This window comes from Ovis aries, chromosome 1 (genome assembly GCF_016772045.2).
Source record: "Ovis aries strain OAR_USU_Benz2616 breed Rambouillet chromosome 1, ARS-UI_Ramb_v3.0, whole genome shotgun sequence".
NCBI classification, from domain to species: domain Eukaryota; kingdom Metazoa; phylum Chordata; class Mammalia; order Artiodactyla; family Bovidae; genus Ovis; species Ovis aries.
In genome coordinates, this window is record NC_056054.1 from 162,622,508 (window position 1) to 162,647,108 (window position 24,601).

At 34.3% G+C, this 24,601-nt stretch overlaps 1 protein-coding gene across 2 annotated transcripts in view; it reads left to right on the top strand.

Moving 5' to 3' along the window:
* Positions 1-24,601, top strand: part of EPHA6 (EPH receptor A6) — a 985,602-nt gene that overhangs the window by 639,891 nt on the left and 321,110 nt on the right. For both annotated transcript variants that reach the window (XM_042230510.2, XM_060404157.1), the window contains exon 7: positions 17,724-17,886. In XM_042230510.2, coding sequence (XP_042086444.1) covers positions 17,724-17,886 — 163 coding nt within the window. The remainder of the gene's footprint in view (positions 1-17,723; positions 17,887-24,601) is intronic.

A 24,601-nucleotide genomic window follows, 5' to 3' on the forward strand; every position in this document is an offset into this window, starting at 1 on the left:
TGACAGAGGATGAGATTGTTGGATGCATCACTGATTCAATGGACATGAGTTTGAGTAAACTCTGGGAGTTGGTGATGGACAAGGAGGGCTAGAGTGCTGCAGTTCGTGGGGTTGCAAAGAGTTGGACATGACTGAGCAACTGAACTGAACTGAACTGAACTGTGCTAGGTAATATAGATTTATGTTAGAATAAGCCTCAAATTCTGAAACTTGCAAAAAGTAAATTAACTTGGAATTCATTTCCAAGTACCTATCATGACTAAAACATATTTGATTTCAAAATTGCTATTTTATTTTTACTCAGAGTAATTAATTCTTTTGGATGGGTATTTTCAAATCAAGAAGACTAAATTCATTGTTTTAATGAGTTAAAGTTTAAATGAACCTCTCTTCCTAAGGCATTCATATTGGCTACTTTTGAAAATGCCTTTATCTTAATGGTTTAAAATGTCCTTCCTCAAATCTCTTGTAAGGGAGATTGAGTTAACAGCCTATTATTATGTACTCCTTACTGGGCTGTTAGTAGCTTTACAGTCTTTCAAAGAATACACCTGCTGCTCATAAAAAACATTTATGTTGCTACAGAATTTGGCTGTGTTTTAAAATCATGTATTTCCAATGACCTTGTAGAATCCACACTGATCTAATATTTTCAGAGGAAAATAAATAAGAATTGATATCTGCCCATTTACTTGAAAAGATCACTGAAAAATTAGAAAATTTCATTATCATTCAAGTTCTAATATGGGAAAAGTTGGTTGTCTTTAATGTTTTTTACTTTCTTGGTAGACACTATTTGAGTTTGTTTAGCTATTTTACCTTGAAAGTTTGTCTCAATTTATGTATGTTGAAAAACACAAGTTTATGTTCATATATATCTTGTATATATATATTTTTTTTGAGGGGGGGGTTTGTCTCTGCCTTTTTAATTTTTTCTGTTGATTTATTTTACTTTACAATATTGTATTGGTTTTGCCATACATTGACTTGAATCCGCCATGGATGTACATGTGTTCCCCGTCCTGAGCGATATTTATGTGTGTGTGTGTGTGTGTGTGTGTGTGTGTGTGTGTGTGTGTGTCATTGAAGCTAAATCTCTCCAGTCATGTCCAACTTTTTGTGACCCCATGGACTTAGCCCACCAGGCTCCTCTGTCTATGGGATTCTCCAGGCAAGCATCTTGGAGTGAATTTTCATTTTCTTCTACAGGGTATCTTCCCAACCCAGGAATTGAACATGAGACTCTTACATCTCCTGCATTAGCTGGCAGGTTCTTTATCACTAGTGCCACCTGGGATAAACACACACACATACACACACATACATACAATGACTTAATGACTTAAATGCTATTAGAAACATCATGATTTCCACAAAATGATTGAAAATGTGAATAAGAATATTGGAGTTAATTTAGATACTCCTTAGGCCTTTAGTAATAGGAAATCATTAAGTCTATAATTAGAAAATGTTAAGCTTTAGGTCGCAAAGAGTCAGACTGGGTGAAGTGACTTAGCATAAGCTTTAGCTGAGGAAGTATTCTGCAGTCCTTCATGGTTGAATGCAATATAAATTGTTTTTGGCTAAGTTTCAGTTGGCAAAGGCAAATTATTCCCAGAACCTATGTTCCTTCCTTCTGTATAACACAAGGACATTTAAAGAAGGCAATCCATGCATTCATTATTTCCATATGTCTGTTGATTCTTGGGATTTTGTGGGGTAAACCACAGCAGGTAGATGGATGAAATCTTTCTAATTTGCCCTAATAGGTATAACTACTAGGACTGCTGCTATCAACAACCTCGTGGTAATTTTCTTAATATTTAGTGAATTATGCATTATAACATTTTTACCTTAGCATATTTAACAGCTACATATTTTAAAAAGACCACCATATAGTCCTTCTGAAAACTTAGTTTAGTTGTTGGTTAGTACAGTGTCTAAGGTTTTTTATTGCTCTCTTCTATCCATAACATGGCAAATATGTGTGACAGACACATAGTGCCTTATACCTCCTGAAACATGTCACATTAAGGATTATTACAAATCACTATTTTTAATCTCAAAATGGTGCTATTGTACCAGTGAGAGCTATATTTACAACTAGTCAACTGATCATGCCCACAGATGCAAGTAACTGACTTGAGGCCCAAGTAACTAACTCTAAAGGAGGATCTGTCATCTGAAGAAATTTCTAGACATTGGTGTTATTCTCACACATAGATCGCAACTGCACTGCTAATCACATAAGGCATCTGACTCCTGGGCATTCAGCTGATTTACCCTACTAACTCTATTGACATGGAACTAAAAGAGGAAAGTTTCTGTAGTTCTGACTGATCTACTAAATAATCAATGCAGTTCCCATCGATAAACTCAGAATATAATTGATTATTAAAATATGTCTTACTGTAAGTGACAGATGTTTCTACCAACTACATATACATCTATTTAATAATATCAATAGCAAAATAACCAGTCTAGTATTTGCAGCTCAGAATATACTTTCATATGCATTCTTAGTTGATGCATCACAGCATTATGAGGTGAATGAAGCTGAGGTTTTCGTTTATTTTTTATCTGAATGTGCTGTGGATCAGTAATATTATGACATATTTACATTCACCTGTGTCTGAGTCACACAAAGACAGCACTGTATCTCCAAATTTCAGCTCAAAAGAATCAGATAATTAGATGTTTAAGTTGACTAAGTTTTATGTGTTAAAAGAGAATCTTCAAAATACCGTCACCCAATCTAGTGACAAAAAAAGAAAAAAAATAGCATCCCATGTTAGATTGAGAATTCCATATTCGATTGAGATCTATGAGATACATTTAATGGTCAATCTGCTTGTTCCAGTTACCTGTTACTGCATAACAACACTACCCCAAAAATGTAGTGGCTTAAAAATAAGTATAGCATCTCATGAATCTACGGACAGTATAATTTGAACAGGACACAGCAGGAGCTGCTCCACAATTTCTGGGACCTCAGCTGGGATGATAGAAAATAGGTTAGGAGCTGGAACACCTGAAGAATGGCCATGCTTAGGGTCTCATCACCATCCCTCTCCCACCATCTCCCTCTGTCCTCCCCTACCTTACCAGCTCTCTCTCCAGAGTTCCCCCAAGTGGCTATTCTGGAATTCTCCACAGCTTGACAGTCCCAGGCTAGTCATACTTCTTAGACTGCAATGCAGAGCTCCAAGCCAAAAGTGAAAATTGCCAGTTTTCTTAGAGACTGAGCAAGTAACTGAAATTGCTCACTCTTATACTATTTTATTGGTCAAATCAGTCACAGGGTAGACAAGATTCAAGGAGTGAGGGCAAAAATCTGACTTTTCAATGAAAGGAGTATAAAAGATTTTGACACCATCTTTAATTTGCTGTGCTACTTTATTTTATACCTATATAATATTACATGCTTTGTTTCTAGTTTTTACTAACTTAAAAATGAATATTTTTCAGTATGGGCAAAGCAATCATTAATGTTGAATGTGTATGAAATTCTAGAAGTTTGAAACTATTTTAATAATTGCATATGGAGATATTGTATGGTTAAAAAAAACCCAACTAGTTAATTTATAAAAGTAAAGCAAAAAGAAAGAAAACCAGAAAACTGTCACAAAAATGTCTTTCAGTTCTTTGAATCTGGACTATACATTGGGTTGTGCCAATGTGGTCACTGCAAATAAAACAGCATTATAGGACCAGATTATCCACTCTTGAAAGTAAGGCAATTTATGCAGGTGCAATAAAAAAGAATCCATTACTAGTACCACCAACCCAAGTACCAGCTGATGAGTACTTAAAATGGGCAATATTTGTGACCGTGACCAAAGAAGAAAGACTTCTTCAATTGACCCAGATTATATTTTAATTTACCCTAAATTTAACTTATTGATTCATCATAGACAATTTTCTCTGATTTGATTTCAAAACTAGTTTATATGTGGAGTAAATAAATTATATATATCCACTGTTTGATAATGAGGCATCTTAAAATAATATTTCTGGAAAATGAGCTTGCTTTGCCTTGAATTCCCTTTCTTGCCTTTAACACCATCTGTAGTTATCTCCACATTATCTCAATATGTTTCTTTGGATTCAAACACCAGCACTGGACCTAAAAGAACCATGTGTGCTTTTGTGTGTGTATGTGTGATCTGTGGGAAGCTGCAAATTACTGCAATCTGTTTATTAATATTATATTACTAATTTTCTGTCATTAATGACAATCATGGGATATTACTCAGTTTCCAGTCACAATATCTTACTAAACCTATACTTTGTCGTGTTTGAGTATAAATCTTGACGCATTCATTTGATACACATCTTAATATTACTGGTCCTCTAAGGAAATTTAAAGACAATGACTGCCTTAGATCACTAACTGAAAATATTGAGTTATTTAGAGCATAATGGGATGATTTTCAAGTCACGATGATGTCACTTACAAAGAAGGTTTAAAATCTCTCTTTGACGGAGGGGGACTACATTCCTTGAAACCTAAATTATGCTTTGTAGCTTTGTGCATTAATCTTAACAGATATCTTTGTTTCAGTTTTGAACAAGACAAATATATCTGTCATCAGATCACAATTAAGACCCATCAGCAAATATAACAAAACAATTAAAAGTCTTATCATAGCAACAATGTACATTTAAATGGAAAAATAAAAATGAAAAGTAAATCTTTTCAAAATAAAAATGAAAAATAAATAGGAAAGTGTTTTCTTCCTATTCTAGGTGAGACTAAGGCATTCTCATGCTTGTGCATTTAAATGAATTTCTGCCTCCTTTTCAATGCAAAAAGCCTCTCTTATGTCTCCATGTTATGCAGCTGCTTTGGACAAATGTTAAGACTTTATATGATACTCAAAGAAGATGTTTTTCCATGGAGACTGTTCCACAGAGCATTTTTTTCTTTCTTTGTATTCCACTGGAAATTTCAATCTAGTGGAATTTTATCTTCTTTTTTATTCTTATCTATATTTTTTACCTTCCTTATTATTCACTGTAATTCTGTCAGAATAACTAGCAATGAAGTGATAGTTTTGGAGTCCTGTCACCAGTGTTTACTGTCCAGTTATTTCATTTTCAAAGACTTGTTCTCTACTAGTCTGTGTACTTTTTATCTATCATATAATCCAGTTAACACTATTGTGAAAAAAAATTAACCATGTACATTCTGTGTACTCTATATTTTTCTTCTCTAAAAACCATGTCATTGTATCTAGCTTTATTTTTTTAATCCACATTCCACAACTAGGAAGAATTAATCAAAGCAGCACGAATATGTTGTTTTTCTCATTTTGTGTCACTCCATTCAGCCTTGTTCTTCCAATAGTTTAACTTTGAAAACATTCAGTTTGACATGTGAAATAGTTTATATTTGAAGAAGTCAACATATGTGTAGTAATGCTTCCAAAGACTCTCACTGTGGTTTCTTCTTCTCAGTGGCATTTATTGATGTCTTAATTTTATGATAAAATTGCTTCATAATGAACTTTTATATAGCTACCTTAGTATCACTGATATTACTGATAACTATTGATATCAGCAGATATTGGAAAACTTTTCTTTCTTTCTTGTATTTATTTTTTAATATAAATTTATTTAATTGGAGGCTAGTTACTTTACAATATTGTATTGGTTTTGCCATAGATCAACATGAATCCGTATGTCTAAACTAAGCATAATTGTCAAATATTCTTATAGTGGGTATAATTTCCTTTCAATTTCTAACCTTTTAGATAAAATAACTTTATCCATCCTCAATACTTCAGTAAATATATAAATTTTTAAAAATGTTTTGTTCTACATATGTATTCCCTCCTTTTTCTATACATGTATGTTATTAATATTATCACCAAATTTACGCATAGTTTTAAAATTTTATAAATTACTCAAGCCTTAAGAAAGAATGATAAATTTCAAGTGTTGTCTATGATATACTTTTAAGAAAATCACTGTATCAAGCTTTAAACATTAAATTTCTAAATTTATACTTAAAAGCCATTATATTTATAAAGTAATAGAGCACAGAATCACCTGGAGAAGGAACTGGCAACCCACTCCAGCATTCTTGCCTGGAGACTCCCATGGACAGAGGAACCTGGTGGACTACGGTCGCAAAGAGTTGGTTATGACTGAGCGATTAACACACACACAACAGAGCACAGAAGGAAAAACTATATCCCATCTGTACAAGGGTAGGCTACATGAATACAGATGGGAAAGTTAAAACTGAAGAAATATTAATATATACATAAGTATTAAAATATATTTCAGCACAGATCTCAGGTTTTCAAGCATATTGTTTTGCAAAACATTTTTTGACAAGTAAAATATCGGCTCTTCTCCACAAAGTTACGAAGAAAACAAGTCAGCTATACTGACGCAATATTATTGTGTTTTGGTTATGGAAGTACCATAAGCCAGTAAAACAACTTTTTCTCATCTCTCATTTGAAATATCATTAATTTATGCAAACTAATTTTAAATTGCTGTAACAATATGTATAATTTAAAAGCTATACATATAGAGCAATTAATTCATCAATTTACTTGTTCAATATATTTGGCCAATGTACTATGAAAGCTTACAATATACTAGAAACATTATATTTTAAGCAATAAGAACAGGCAAGTAAAACACATACAGAATTTTTAAAAAGACCTCTCACAGCATCTGCAGAATTACTTCAAGGCATAAGACTATCATTGCCCTATTTTAAATGAACTACCTATTTATAATAGTTCCTAAAAGAAAGAAATACTGCTAAACACATCTGCTGGACCTGTAAAAGAGTTTTATATTATATATTATAATATATATGAATATATATATTTATATAAATATATAAATTTGTATATAAATATATTTTTTTATATTTTTCTTACAATAAGCTTAACCCTTTGAGATGGTATAATCATCTCAGTTCTCATAGACTAACTACAGTTAGGACTCCATTGGTCTCATTCTAGCACCAGTATTTTGTAAAGGTCACATTGTAATAACTTAGCCATTTTTCCCTAAAAGTAAATTTAAGTGCTATTTCAAACAATTAATTATCTGCTTATAAGTTAACTGTTTTCTGAAAATCAGCTTGAATGCTTAACTCTTGATCAATATACTTCTCCCATCAGGTGTACTTTGCTACTATCTCTACTATTGCTCAACATTTAATGTTCAAGGAATGCATTTTAATTTTCATTTTAGGTGAACATTAGATGGAATATAAGAAAAAAGTCATGGTTTTAAAAGTGATTTAGAGTTATCTCCTGTTTTGGATTACTGGAGTAATCAAGAGTTGATTATAGTAAATTATAGCTGTGGTATACTAAATGATACTTCTCCAAAAGTGCAGTCAGAAAGTAATTGTGTACTTAGAATATCTACTTCTGTATTTTTTAACTCACACTTAATTTGTAATTTTGTCATAGCAGTTGCCAATTTTTACTTAAAAATTAAAAAAGAAATACACCTTAGCCACCAACTTAGTACACCCTACCAACCAGCTTGTTAACTCTTTTTTCCTTCCAAGTTAAGAATTCCATCTTGTATACTTAAATGAAAGTAAGAAAAGAAAACAACTCTTTTGGTTACCAGCAAAAATACCCAACTCTGATGATTACTTAAGGATGTCAAAATGTCTAATCCAAGGCAGAGTAGAATGTTCTAGACTCAGGAGTGCAGCGATCAGAAAAACTGAGGTTATTCAATATAATTCTCTCTCACTCTATCTTCTCATTATGAATTAAATATCATTGGAGAAGAAATCCATAAGCACTTATGCTTTCTTTTATATTTGAGGCAATCATCTTTGTTGGACACCAGCCCTATTTTCCCCTGATTGTGGGGCCAGCTTAGATCTAGTCTTCAGATAATCAGTGTGAGCTGGAAGCCACCCCGATTTGCAGTTCCACATTGGAGCACAATTCTAGTAGTCCAGTTCCCAATGACATGTAACCAGAGCTGCACCATATGTTAAATGAAGGCTAGGTATTCCTTTGCAGATATCAATCAGTAGATATGCATTAATATTAAACACTATCTATGCATCCAACACTCCTTTGCTTTTTTATTTTATTTTGTTCTTTGAAGGAACTGATATCATGCTTTTGAAGCTATTGCCGCCTACTTAGGGGTATATATTGGTAAACATTGAAATAACAAGAGGGAAGAACCAGATAGTATAAAATTATTCTGTCATTCTTTGAATCATTTCTTGCAAATTGTGTAGCAAAAGAAAAAAATGTTTAGTTCCCCCATGCCACCCCGTGATCTGTTTGTTTGAAAACTGAGATTATCTTAAATAATATATATTAAAGAGTAAAGTGAAGTGAAAGTTGCTCAGTCATGTTTGACTCTTTGTGACCCCCATGGACTATAGCCTACCAGGCTCCTCTATCCATGGAATTCTCCAGGCAAGTATACGGATTGCATTGCCATTTCCTTCTCCAGGAGATCTTCCCAACCCAGGGATCAAACCCAGGCTTCCCTCATTACAGGCTGATTCTCTTCTGTCTGAGCCACCAAAGAGTAATAGACTTAAATTACAAACTATTTTAAATGAATGATATTAAGATACATATATATCCAATCTTTGTATATGACCCATGCAGAAAAAGATGCGAAAGAAGAGATGAATAAGTGTAAAATAAAAAATTAATGAAACTGAGTCAAGAAAAGTGTATTTAATTTATAAAATAAAAATCCAGTGTTTTTGAAGACTGATAAAGTAAGCAAGCTTGACAGGAAGGAGGAAAATATTTATGAAAGAGATTTTCAATGATAAGTCAAGCCTAATTGTAAATTTAGATCTATAAATATAATGGATAATTTTCTGTTGATTAACGAAAATGAATAGGAAGAATATCTAAATACAGGATAAAATAATTTTAAAACATGGCCAAATATCTGTCCCTGAAATGATCTATCTCAATTGAAGTTTCAAGGAACAGATAATTACCATGTTATATCAATTATTCTAGAACATTAAAAAATGAAAAAGTTTCATAATATATTCTCTTAAATATAACCTAACTCAAATAGTATAACCAAATATTGATAATAAAAGGGAAAAAAATAAGAAAACTGTAGGCCAAGATCATTTAAAGAGAGGTATAAAAATTCTGTTTGAAATATTTTCAAATTGAATCAAAGACTGCAATAAAAATTTTAGAATTATATTATAACCTGATGCTAACAAGTAGGGATTATCTTAGGAATGCAAAGATAGTTATTCACAATTATATACTACGTTAAGGTGAAAAATGTATAATTACTTTTGCAAATACAGATAAATTGTTTATAATATTTAATACTCTTTTGCATCTTAAAAGCATAATACAGACAAAATTATAGTGTAAGTGAAAAGTTCTCACCTACATACCTATTAAAAACCTAAATCAAACATAATTATATTTAACAGTTATGCATTAACAACTAATCCATTCAAGAAAAAAAGAAAATCAGGCTACTGCTTTTACTGCTGCTATGTGGTATTCTACAAAAGATCTCTGCATTGTAATAAGACAAAATAAATAAAGGACTTGCTTTTTTATACAGCAAGCACTTATAGATTTACTCATATAGGTCTTGCATATTTCTTGTCATAAACTATAAGGTTTTTATTGCTATGGTAAATGGAATATTTTAAAATACAACTTTACTGGGCATTGCTAGTGTATAAGAAAGTAACTGATAATTGTATGTTGGCTAACTAATTGACTTATTAGTTCTAAATGTTTTCAGTTAATCTTCTATGGATTTCTAGGTAGACAGTCATAATTAGCAGGGAGGAAATAATGGCTTATTACAGCTCAGTCATTAGAAGAGTCATTTTCCACATATTAAAAAGAAATGTTTTTAAAGTTTAGTAAGACAATTAACTTAGACTTTAGGAAGAGACTGTGTACCATATGGTTTGCCTAGAGTAGAATAAGATTCTCTCTCTAAAGAGCTCTTAAAAAAGAAATAGATTAATACTTCTTTGGAATGAATCAAATAAACTGATACAAGAATGGAAATGGATGACTTTTTGGAACTATAAGCTCTTTTATAATTATGTCTGTCTTACAGACACAATATAGCTTCAGTTCCTGGACTCGCACAGCTCATTCTGATGCTCTATTTTATAAATCCTGTGATTGGTGTGCACTGGGAGCTGGTGACTCTCAAAGAACATTAAAAGATCTCATTCTAATTAAATTCAAAAACAAACTGAAGAACCAAGCACAATGCCCATGTATTAATTTTAGGGAAGCTGTCCTTTCCAGAAACTAATATCTTTGTTTCAACTTCAACAGCACATGGGAATCCACATTAGTAATCAGGAAATTACAACATCAAAGTAAAAATACGAAAAATCTTAAGAAATCTTTCAGCCAGGGTATGATAAGTACCTACCCCCACATAGGATTCATTCTTGTAAAAATGACCTTTAAAAACCACCAAATTCAGTATCCCTCTTCTTTGGAAAATAATTATTAAACTCTGACAGGATCTAGTACACAAGCTTTCCTTTAACTGGAGGTCATGTGAAATAACTTCATTTAATTCGAGTAAAATATTTTCAGATTTGTTTATACCATTGTTTAGACAACAAGATTCTTTGATAACCTTTCAAACTTTACGTTTCTAGGCTATGCAGTTCTTGCTTTGTCAGGAAAAATATTCTGTTGCAGATCATGTTCTAAATGTAGTTTTGATTTGTTTAGTTTTGAGAAGATTATTGTGGAGGCATTTCAACAGTCTTCTATCATGAATTTGTTGATGGATTGTGTGTGTGTGAGAGAGAGAGAAAGACAGAGAGACAGAGATGCGGAGTGAAAAAGACACAAAAATGAGAAGAGACAAACGACAAAAAATAATTAAGCTAGGAGTCCGCAACCCTCAAGCCAAGAACTGCTGCTGGTCCCTGACCTGTTAGAAAGCAGGCCACACAGCAGGAGGTGAGCAGTGGGTTAGCAAGCAAAGCTTCATCTACATTTGCAGCCACTCTCCATCACTCACATTACTGCCTGAAGATCAGCAGTGGCATTAGATTATTAGACTATTAGATTGTCATAAAAGCGCAGATTCCACTATGAATTGCGCATGTGAGGGATCTAGGCTGCACACTCCATCCCCTACACCTAAGTCCGAAAAAAAACTGTCCTCCATGAAACCAGTCCCAGGTGCCAAAGAGGTTGGAGACCACTGACTTAGAGGACCCCTAGCAGAGCTATTAATATCTACTTTTTTTTTTATTTTCTTAGGAATCTATCACTTCAGTCTTCTATCCAGCAGAACAGGAACTTTACCATTGGCTTAATTAGGACATTGCTATTAAAAAATAATGATTGTGGTAGTAGAATGCTAATTTTTAATACTACTTTTCCCTATTCCTGATGACTGAAACTTGGCATGACTTGAAAGGACAAAGAAAAACCCCACAGTGCTTTAATCTGTCCTCTTAGTGCTGTTCTGTGTATAAAGCCATGCAGGGTACCATCATACATCAAAAATTCTAGAAGAATCTCCTGGACGTTATCAAGCAAATTCTATTCCCAGCCCCAAATAGGAATAATATGCTTTGAAAGATTGGGTAAATTATTAATATAAGCCCCTTGGAATTTCATGAAATCTGTCCCTATGACATAATATCAAAATAGAAAAAAAAAAAGCAGAATGATTAGATGTGTTAACCTTAATAGAAAACAACTTTATCTTTGATATTACTACTTGAAATTTTCAATGTTGAGAATTCTTGCTGCCACTGAGGAACTTTTATTTAAAAGTATTCTAATGCCGTCAAATCATTACTATCTTTCACAGTTCAGTTCAGTTCAGCCACTCAGTTGTGTCCGACTCTTTGTGACCCCATGAACTGCAGTACGCCAGGTCTCCCTGTCCATCACCAATTCCAGGAGTTCATAGTTTGAGTGTCCTCTTTCATGTCCTCTTTCACAGTCCATCATAAATCTAAAGTTATTTCTAGTGATTCGATAATCAAGAATGTAAAGTGTGTAAAAATAACCCTTGCTCAAAGTCTAATTTATAAACATTTTTGTGCTACGTGTATCTGCCTGACTTGGGGATAGTAAAAAATCACAACTTTAACAGAAGCTGCTGACTAGTTACGTGACTTGCTTTAGTAAGGGACTTATTCTTTCTGGACCTGTTCCATCATATGCTAAGTGAGACCAAAAATATTACTAGTTCTTCTTGCCATAAGATTATCACGAGTATTACATAAAGAATGTGTGTGAAAATACCTTGAAAATTGTAAAGCATTGCACAAATCATGGTTGTTACCTTATGACTGCTGGTATATATGTAGATCTATATGTCTGTAGCAAAATCTCTACAACATAACTTTTAACCACATGTATAATCAAATTGGAGAAGGCAATGGCACCCCACTTCAGTACTCTTGCCTGGAAAATCCCGTGGAGGGAAGAGCCTGGTAGGCTGCAGTCCGGGGGGTCGCGAAGAGTCAGACGACTGAGCGACTTCACTTTCACTTTTCACTTTCGTGCATTGGAGAAGGAAATGGCAACCCACTCTAGTGTTCTTGCCTGGAGAATCCCAGGGACAGGGGAGCTTGGTAGGCTGCTGTCTATGGGGTCGAACAGAGTCAGACACGACTGAAGCGACTTAGCAGCAGCAGCATAATCAAATTAATTAAAAATTTAAGAAAAAAAAATCTTATAGAAATCCATTTAGACCCAAAGACTTTATGTGTATGAGTGTGTGTGTGTGTGTGTGTGTGTGTGTGTGATCAGCCAAATACTTTAAGAGAAAGCAAACCAATTAAAAATTGACCACTTTATGGGCCTATTGAATCTTCCTCCATAAGTGGGACTGGGAAACCCAAGAGAGTAAGATGAGGCATGATGCGAAGCAGTCACGGCAGAGGAGAGCAGGCTTATATTTCTGACATAAAAATTATAGAGTATCATTGCTTAGGTAGAACTTTGATAATTATGTAAGCCAAATCTACTATAGTGCCCTAGAACCTTACCCTAGTGAGCATTTAATAAGCGTCAGTGGAATTAATGAATTTTCTGTATGAGCAAATGAATATCCTGGAGGTGACTTCCCAAGGTACATAATAGAAGCAGAACCCAAATTGAACCCAGGACAGGAGAATTCCATTCCAACCCAGAATTATTTACATGCAGCCTTCTGTTGATACAGATCACATTACCTTTGGTTACAGAAAGGTACAGCCATAGTGACTAGACAGCTAAGCCTATTTTCTTTTCACTAAATTAGGTTTCAGATTGAATGCTAAGAGGGTCCAGACTCTAGTAAGAACATCCCTGTTAATGACCATGAAAAGCTGACTTGTATAATAGATAAAGCTTAGAGCATTTGAGGTACATGAAAGATTCAATGTGACGATAAGATTAGACTCCCAGGAAAACTAGAAAAGGAAAAAAGCTGGAAAAGGGCAATCTTGAGTCTAAGCTGCAGGATCTGCGCTTGAGAAGAGGACCTTAAATAAATGTCTACATCTCTAGAGAATAATAGATGTGTATTCTGTTTGACAGTAAATGCCCTAGTTCTGGACTTTGTTTTTAGTATATGCGAATAACAATATATAAACTAGAAATTGTATACACATTTATTTTAGGAAATGATATGCATATCATTACATTCAGTGCATTGCTACTAAATGTTTTGTCCCACAACTGATAGTATTAGTCATGCTCATCCAAGGGGAAATAGTACAAAAACTGTTTCATGTTCAGCCAATAAGCATTAGTACATAAGACTGTCAGTGTTATCTTACCACAGTCCAGTGTACTTTGCAACCCATGGGGTTATGCCTTTGGAGCTTCATTTAATGTCATTTATTTACTGCCTGACAACCTGTTTTGACCTTTAAAAGTGTGCAAATAATAACCTTGCTTTGGCCACAAAGACTAAAAACTAGTATATTTGTGGAAAATAGTAAATGCTTAGAACTGGTCAATAATATATCATGAGAACTTATAAAGTACAGTAGTGCAATACTTAGAAATTTGTAGACTTACACTGTATTTGAAAATATATACTGACAACTAGTGAGTTAAGCATGAAATGTAAGAAGTTAGAAGACAACATAATAAATACAAAGAAAGAAAATAATTTATATTAAGATAAGATATTAAATGAAATAGAAAGCAAAGAACGATAGAGAGATAAAGCCAAAAATTGGTTCAAGCCTCTGGAAAACTTGATCAAGACAGCAAGTACTAAAATTGAGTAATATTAAGATGAGAAGACTTTACTATGGATTTAGCAAGGATGAAGAGCTTGTAAGATAGTATTATGAACACTAGAATATATTAGCTAGCAAAGTTGAAGACATAAGTATCATACAAATAGCAATTCCATATTGTACAAACTCTAGAAAAACTCTCATACATCCACTATTCAGGCATGTTCAGAACTGAGCCCTCCTGGATCTGTGGCAAAGCACTGCCTCTACCTGCTCACTTTGAACTGGAGTTGCTGTGTCACAGAAAGGGAATTAAGCAAAATTACTCTGGGACAGTAGTGCCCTATGCTTGTCATGGACAAGTGCTGACTTGGTTTCCCAAGAGCTTGGAAACACCAGGAGGAGAGAGGGCTGTGATGCCCTGGAAGGAGGAACTCTCATGACTGCTCTCTGTGCTCCCTTCCTTGGCATGCTCAGAGGAAGTAAGATGTGGGGCAGGGCAGCAGCCCTGTGATGCTGTGATTCAGGCAGAGGATCCATGTGAGCATACTTCCTACTTAGTGATTTTTATTCCAGGGATGTAGTTATAGACATACTTCTGTGTAACTGTAAATATGCTAAAACCTATTTGCAAAAGCAGTCCTTTGCTCCTGGTAACTTTACTGAGTAATAAATTACTATTAAGTTATGTTTTAATGGAGTCTTCCCAGGGCTTCCCTCATAGCTCAGTTGTTAAAGAATCCACCTGCAATGCAGGAGACCCTGGTTTGATCCCTGGGTTGGGAAGATCCACTGGAGAAGGGATAGGCTACCCACTCCAGTGTTCTTGGGCTTCCCTTGGGGCTCAGCTGGTAAAGAATTAGCCTACAATGTGGGAGACCTGGGTTCAATCCCTGGGTTGGGAAGATCCCCTGGAGAAGGGAATGGCTACCCACTCCAGTATCCTGGCCTGGAGAATTCCATGGACTACAGCCCATGGGGTCGCAAAGAGTCGGACATGACTGAGTGACCTTCACTTCACTATGTTTTTGTATTATTATGGGGCCATTCTAAGTAAATTTTTCAATCTGTATCTGTATCCTCTCTCCCTAAGGATAAGACTAAATTCCTTTTTCAGAGATTTAAAATCCTCTCAATCATAATTACTTACTGGGAAATGCCACTCAGAATACACCGTAACTCTTATGTTGCAGAAAATTCTTTGAAAGGTGAAATATTCTCCTCTTCAAGAATGAACGGTCATCCAAAAGTTTTTCCAAACTTCTACCAGAAACAGGATCTTCTCTTCCAGTAGCGCATGCTCAGTTGCTCAGTCATGTCCTACTCTTTGCCACCCGTGGACTGTATGTAGCCCACCAGGCTCCTCTGTCCTTGGATTTCCCAGGCAAGAATACTGGAGTGGGTTGCCATTTCCTGCTTCAGGAGATCTTCCTGACCCAGGGACTGAACCCACATCTCTTGCATCTCCTGCATTTGCAGGTGGATTCTTTACCATTGTGCCACCGGGAAAACTGTTTTTCTCCACAGTATGGGAGTTAAGCCCCATAATTATTAAGATCTTGATCTTAGAAAACTTCTTCTTTAAGGTCTTAGCAGATTATTTCTGCCATTGATGATTTTATAGATTTTATTTTCTTGGATTTTTAGCAGGCAGATATTTATTTACTTTCTAATCTAGAAGTGATCTAGGGATGAATATAAGTTGTAGTTTCTCTGTTTTGTCCTTTTACTTAAAGTGTTGCTATTGTTGATTCATTTATCTTTGTACAGTTCTATCTGGAGTAAGATGACGAATGCGGTTCCTCAGCTAGAAAGAGAATAACCATGTAGCATGTAAAGTTCTGACAAATATGGCTGTAAAGTTTAAAAATGACTTTTCAGATAAGGAATTTTTTCAAAAGTAGCATAAGGGAAATTATTTTCATAGTTACAAATCTTGTAGCATCACTGGCCAATAAATGCAGTTTGATACATTCTGTATGCAGATTTTTATAACTTTGTTAATCTGGAAGGTCTCCTGGACAACAGATGTTTTCAGGCAAAGGCTAAATGGGATCTTGATGGAACATCAAGACAGATCAAATATAAGCATCAAATGAGTGATTTAATTAATGATCTTGAAAGTTATTTCTATCTCTGAGAATCTCTAGATATGTTAAAATGAGAATAGTAGAGAATTAGTTCAAGGACCTGGTGGCCTAATTTGACCTATGAGTTTAGAAGAGTTGTTCATATTTTTTTTCAGCTACCCTGTTCAATTCAGTTCAGTTCAGTCACTCAGCTGTGTCCGACTCTTTGCGACCCCATGAATCGCAGCACATCAGGCCTCCCTGTCCATCACCATCTCCTGGACTTCACTCAAACTCATGTCCGTCGAGTTGGTGATGCCATCCAGCCATCTCGTCCTCTGTTGTCCCCTTTTCCTCCTGCCCCCAATCCCTCCCAGCATCAGAGTCTTTTCCAATGAGTCAACTCTTCGCATGAGGTGGCCAAAGTACTGGAGTTTCAGCTTTAGTGTGTTAGAACACCATAAAGTTATTGAACAGTAACACTATACAAAAGCAGAATTGAGTTTAATGTGTTCCCAGCACCAGCGTATCATGGACAGTCTCTTAAAGGCACAAGTAAATTGTTCTCAGGTTATAGACAAGACAAACCACTTACGAGACCCTGAGTGACTAGGGCGTTCCGTTAGCTGTGGTTCCTGTTAGTGAGGAGAGAGAGTCAGTCAGCTGCGGGTGACCAGGAACCAACCCTCCAGTCCTCCCTGATTTCTCAGGTGTGCTGTCTTTTGTACTGTTCTCTGTCTTTGATGCTCCCTCGTGGACAGATTGTGTAAAATCTACCTCACAATCATTATGTATCTTGTACATCTTTACAAAATAAACTGTGGTACTTTTTCAGAAGAGTATATTCTCCCTCAAAAGAAAATTTTCAACATTTTATGTCTTAAGTTGCATTAATTCAGTGTTACTACTGGGGAATCACTGAGTTTCAGAACAGTGCATTTGATTTGGTATAAAAGATTTCAAACTTTAAAAAACAATTAATTTATTTTTCCTTTCACCCACAGGTCTACCCACGGATAGCGCCGGCATTTTGGCACTACCTGCGGGTAGAAGTGAGTAGCGGGTACTTGAATTCTCCCACCCTTGCTCCTTGCACTCTGCTGGTGTGGTCTGACCTAATGTGCCCATTTGTTTAAGATGCAGTTGCCATCTGTGTACACGTGCTCTCACGTCACCACCGTTCCTTAGAGCTGGGTCAGAAATCCAAATTGCCAAAAATACAAATGCAGTTTATATAAGATAACCATCATTCTCAATAAATTTCCAAATCAAGACCATATCATATGCATCATAATTGATAAATAACTAAATGCCAGATTATGGAAAACCATGCTTGTACCACTTTTAATCAATATTTTTGATAGAGCATAATTCCTCAGCTTAATTTTACAGTGTCTCCAGGTAAAAGTAGAATAACTGCTTCATTCCCTTTCTCTTCTTTTCCTTGTCCCCAGGAGCATGAGCAACTCACCTATTCCTCCACGAGGTCCAAGGCCCCCAGTGTCATCATCACAGGTCTCAAGCCAGCCACCAAGTACATTTTTCATATCAGAGTGAGGACTGCAGCAGGATACAGTGGCTACAGTCAGAAGTTTGAATTTGAAACAGGAGATGAAAGTAAGTTTCATACAAAAGTGTAAAGTAAGTTGTTAATTTAAGTGTGGTTTCAGTCTGTCCTGGTAGCTGAAAATCTAACGTCCCAAATTTTGAATAGTCTCATTAAGCAGAATTCTATTCATGTAAATACTCATAGTCATTTCAGTTAATGTGTCAGGGCTATCGTTAAATATTTCTATGAAATGCCTTGCTCTATCACAATTGTAATGTAGCCCAAATATGTCTCTTTATGCAGAATTCATCATGCAGACCATAACATAGTGAGTCTCAATGGATGGTGTTTGCCTAACTGTTTGCCAATCTCGGCATCATAACATGATACTAATGAATACTTGGAAGAGAGTAAAGCCATGAGCAAATGATTTTAGCAGTTAGTTCAAAATTCTTCAGCTTTGGCTTGTTCAATTCAGTTCAGTTCAGTCACTCAGTTGTGTCCAACTCTTTGTGACCTCATGGACCGCAGATGCCAGGCCTCCCTGTCCATCACCAACTCCCTTATATTAGATCAATAAAAACAGTGGTCAAGAGACAAACTCCACTGAAATGCACTTAAGTTCAAATATAGGTACACGGGCTTGATTAGAAACTCAATTTCATAGACTCAATATATTAAAAACCAAAATGAGAGATAAGGAGAGTAAGGTGTTCCAAAGTCATGTAACATGGCATTAAATGTCATGTTCATTCTCAACCCAGCTCCACCATTGATTTTTTTTTATTATTTTAGAAATCTGTCACGTTGCTATCTTTGTAAGGATTATATACATGGTTTTTGCTATGTACTTAGGTAGCAGAGGTGGTTCAGATGGTAAAGTGTCTGCCTGCAATGCAGGAGACCCGGGTTTGATTCCTGGGTTGGGAAGATCCCCTGGAGAAGGAAATGGCAATCCACTCCAGCACTCTTGCCTGGAAAATCCCATGGACGGAGGAGCCTGATAGGCTGCAGTCCATGGGGTTGCAAAGAGTCGGACACGACTGAGCGACTTCACTTTTCAGTGGAAAAATAGATAACTATTTAATTACAATAAAAACATTGTTAAAATACCTATATTTGTATAAGAATTCAATAATAGCAAATTATTATAAAAATTCTTATATAAGATTTATAAAAATTCTATAATGATAATAATAGCTACCATTTGTTGAGCCTCTCATAAGTGCCAAAAATGATGTGCAGTATTTTACATGTGTTATCTTATTTAAACATTTCAACATCCAATAAGACCAGTATTATTTTCCTAACTTTACTTACGAGAAGTCAGAAGCCTAGAGAAATTAAGCAGTTTGCCCAGATTCACATGGCTGGTAAGAAAGCTAAGCTAGAATTAGAAACTGAAGGATATCTTCTTCCAAGGCCTGTACTCGTAACTACTCCAGCATCCTGCCAAGTCCTTTTGTTTGATCATAAAATGCTAATGGTAAGACCACTAATTAGATCACAGTTGCCCCAGTTTATCACTCCCGATAAGTGAGTACTTTACACAAATTATCTTTTTAATTCTGACAAGATTATAACTCATTTTGGAAACTAGAGTAGCGTTATCCAAATCTGATAATCAGTAAGTGGAGGTGCAGGATTAAACTCTTAGATGCACCCGACAGCTGCAGACAGCAAAAGTCATGTTCTGAACTGCTGACTTGTAAATGTCACGAAAGTGACTTTTTTCTACCCTTGAAGAGACATAGTGTTTGAGACGAGTCTGGAAAAATATGTTCATGTAAACCTGGATTTTGGGTGCATATCGAGTGACTCCCAAGTCAATTTATAGCCTGAAGGAAAATCATTTAAAGGATCATTTTTTATCTGGTTAGCTTTAAATTGCATTTTCAAAGCATGCTGTTTATATCTAGAAGAAAGTTTCAGTGAATTATGTCATAGTAGAGTATGGGTAGGTTTACTATAAATTTAGGAATATAATGATATGAATCCCAACTGACAGCATCAGTCTTTTTCTCTATACACTCTCCTAGGGCATCTTTAAATCTTTATAGCTTTGGTTTTTCTTTAGTACTCTCTGAACTATTGTAATGTCAACTTTCTTTTTAAGTTCTCTCTTGCGTATTCTGTTTAATTAACTGACTTCATAGTCCTTAGATATGGGGTGTGAAGTGGGGAGGTGAAATTACTCTCTCATTTGATACAGGTTCACATTTTTTGAAGTAAGTAAAATAAAGTAGTTTACAATGTAATCCTCTTTGGGCATATCTATTTTACTTTGTTCAACATTTAGTTTACTAAAAACTAACGAGACAGTAATATAAACTAAGAAATAATTCCTTGCAAAATCATAATGTTCTGAATTAATTACTTGTGCTCTACAAACACAGTACTAGAGCTATCACCGTGACTGCTCTTGCTGTTTTAGACCAGTGGTTGGATTTTTTTCTGGAGTCAGAATATACGAGTGAAAACTGACCAGCATGTTGAAATTTTATGACTGGTGGCACTATAAAAAGAGCCTCCCTGAACTATAGCTATTGGGATCCCCTTTTCCTAAGTCTATAGAGCAACCTCAGTATATATGTGGTACAGGAAGAGAGAGAGAATTGATTGATGGATCTATGGATAAGTAGGTAGAAAGTCAGTCATATTTAGTTACAAAGGAAAGCCTTTTATGTTTAGATACTAACATTCCATATGTCTGCCAGTCTCTCTTAGGACTAACAACATATAGCTAAATATTTTAAATAATATTTTCACTAAGAACATTTATTGACTGGTTATTATGTACATACAGGTCTTTTTATTAGGCACTGTAATTGTACCCCCTCCATTTTTTTGGAAAAAGATCGAACAAATTACAATAAAATACAGAATCGGTAGTAAGAAATAAAAGCATATGAACACACACACACATATCCTACACAGTTAGTCAAGTACAGGCCTTTTTGGCTTATATGGATAAAACAACAGAAAATTTTATCTGCCTCATATTTGTTTTTATTTCTGAGCTCATTTTTCTGGGGAAAAATGTGCTTCTCTCAACAAAGAAAATAAAACTGAAAGAAAAGAAACAACAAAGAAAATAAAATTGAAAAGTTATTTACATAGCCCATAATGTTATCCAAATTTTTACAAATGCTTGACAAACCATATTTGATTTGATATTAATAAAATCTGTGAAAATCATACCTACATTGTTAAAAATAAATAATTTAATGATAAAGAAATAAAGCATTTGTTTTTATTTAAAACACCACCAATATTTTTCTGATATTAAACGTATTTTACAGAAACAGAAAGTACTTTTTTAGGTTCATTTTTGAAACCAAAATAAGATATATCCTGCTATATTGCAGTCAAATTAAACATTTTACTTATATACTATAAGAGAGCTTGTGAAGCTGTCAAAAGGTAGGAGAACCCATAGCTTGGAGCCAATTTTTGAAAGACTACTGGGACTTGACATGTAATTTACCTCTTCCATTGCCTTAACAGTTATTCAGATGATCCAGGAGACTTAATACACAGTCAGCATATAAACAATTCAATTCTTTTCCCCTAAAAGATTAATTATACATTAAATTTTAACAAAATGTAAATTTAGGTTTTCCACTATAAGCTACATGAAGCACTTTTACAGCACAAAAGCCATATCTGTCAATATTTTACACTATTATTTACCAAAAGTAGTAATGATGGACTAGATTTATATCACTTAAATAACCACATAAAAATCATTATGATCAGCATTAACTAACCCAAGTATAAATTATTGAATAGTGGGGTTTCAAATTAGAACCTTCTGTCTTACATGTTTATACAAAAAGTGTTACATAGATACAAATGAATAAATTTAATAGCTTAGTTATTTGGAAAACATCCATAAAATTTAGCTATTTTACGATGTTTTCATATTTAAGCAATTTGATTAGCTTTAACAATTTATGGATGGGAAATGATCCTGAAAATTAAGGTGCAAGATGTGTTTCTGATTTCTTCCTTAATCTATTTTTCATGCCCTCATTTGACTAATTTTTGTACTCAACTTTCTATACACTTAAAAACTACAAATCATTAGATATATTCTACTGAGCAATATGTGAATTTCTCAACAAATATTCAAGTCTTCTTTTCATCTAATCCAAATTGACATCGTTTCTGTCCTATCTCCCTCTAGTTCACATACACCCTGGGAAAATATATAAATTCTTCATACATGAAATTTTCTGACTGTTCATCATATCTAAGCTGCATCTGTGAGTTCCAGCTGTAATATTCAGAAACCTATCACATTCAAAATGGTCAGTCCACTCACATACTACCCCACCTAAAGTGTTTTTGATCAGTCCAGTGAGAAATAATCACTCTTTCCTCAGACTGTCTATGATATTTTATTGTGTGAGGGCTTAATTCTTCACTAAGTTGTTAACTCCTTGCTGTCAAGAACTGTAACATGTGTATCTTTGAGTCTCATAAAGTATCTTATACATAATTTCTAATACACATTTAATTAAATATATGAAGAATGTATAATTTCAAAATATGGAAGAATAGCATGTTGTCTTCCAGTCAAAAAGAAAAGAATCAAATATTTTTCTTTCCCACAGTAAGCAATACTGCTTGCTATATTTTGGATAATAAGCTGTAACTGATTTGAATGGTGTAGAAATACGATGTATGCCTTTTTAGTTACAAATTAATTGTTAGTTCTAAAGTTTGGAGGCATTTGAAGTAGAGTAAAATGACTTTTTTTGTTCTTAAATAGATTTTCCTCTTTAAACACCTTTAAAAAAAAAAATCTCTATTATGTTTGATTCAGTCTATTTGTTGAAACCTGACCTGGACTACTTTAATTACCAAGGATGAAATTAGCTACATCATTATTAACAGGCACTAGAAATTTGGGGGTGATTATTAATGGTAAAGCATGAAGCAGAAAGAGGACCAGCTGACCCTGGTGGAGTGGCAGGAGGCAGATTTCATATTTATGAGTCTGCTCAGAGGAGGATGAATTCCAGTATATGAGACCTTAATTTGAAATAATTTTCAATCAATAGCACACTTTCAATGTTGGCAGCCATAGCTATCTAAATGCAAACATCAGTAGGAAAGGAAAATTTTCTAGCAGTTAGGTTGTCTGAATATAAATTGTCTTCCCTTATGATACAATGAAGATCTCTCATAAGACTTTTTGCTTAAGCTAGCTAGATGCTTTTTCAGCATGTCATAAAAGAAATCCATACTTTGGTGATAGAAGTTTAAGGTAACTTCTAACGTTCATATTTTATAACAATGGATCGTATTTATTGAGTTATAATTAGGCTTCAAATACTACTTAATTATTTATGGCTACTAATATACTTACAACCTTTGAAGGGGGTGCTATTGTCAGGCCTATCCTATGGATTAGAAAACTGAAATATAAAGTTTAGTAACTTACCAGGTCCCCACAACTAGTAAGTGTTGAAATGGGGATATTTTACGGCATCAGGTCCTTTTCATGCTAAGAATTTGGACTGAGTTCCCTTTCTACCCATTCAGTGTTTTTACTTTTCTTATTCAGGTTGGTCACTACTTCTAATTTTCTACATGATTTTTTTTTATTCTTACCTCCAATTCTCCACCCTCCTTTAACTAATGATATTCCTCCTTAAAATAATATGTGATTGATTTTCAGAAGACTATAATTATTGACAAATCATTATGCATTAACTTCAGAAGGTTATGTTTGTTATAAAATAGATTTATCGATTAGTGCACATATGGTAGACCTAATGTGGCACTATACAGGGTCAAAATGATGCAGTTAGTTTGATTACCTTAATGTGCAAAGACTTGATGAAGAGTAACTATTTGCATAGAAAATAGAAGTCTCTTTTTAAGAAGCTTGCATTGACAAAAAAAGATATTTTGTTTCAGTTTTGCATGGATCCAATAAAGATTTTAAATGATGAGAACCTGGCTTATGTACCATAAAACAGATTGAAAGCCTTAATATGAAAAATATTAACGATTATAAGTTTGCTAAATGGGCTGGAAAGAAAATCATTAACTATTAACAGGTACTTAGAAGTTGTAAAATGTGTGTATCAATGTGCAATGTTACAATTTGGATCAAATCTAAAGGGGAATGAACAATCAGCGATGGATCTATTTCTTAGAATATAGTTTTTAAGGCAATAACCTATAGAAACATAAACAAAAATATGATTTCTTTGGGATATAAACTGTCATTCCTTGACCGGATTTTTTTTTTAAATCAAGAGCCATTTCCTATTCATTTTTGTACCTTATGTATTGCTTTGCATGAGCCTGGAAATACAAGAAAGAAAGACAAAGATAAATAATATACATTCTCTGTCTTTCAGCTCACAACTAACCTCACTACAAGCTCTCATAACAGAGTTCCTTATTTATGTCATTTCTAAAGTCTAATTTTAATTTGACTTGATCTGAGATAAGATGGATTTTTTTTCTATCAGACATCATATAAATTGCCTAAATTTTTCTGTCAAGTTATTCAACTTTACAAACTTGAATTCTTTAACAGAGCAAAAAGTGTTCTTAAGACAGTTCAGATTGCTCTAAATTTAGTGAAAAAATATATTCTGCATGTAATACTTGAAGATTTAGAGTCATTCTTTCAGCTACACAAATCAGCTTTATTGACTTCTGTTGTGAAGTGGCTTTTTTTTTAATGTCATATTTTAGTTGTTGGAAAAGCATCAAGGGCAAAGTGAAGAAAACCTCATCTCTTAATATAACCATATG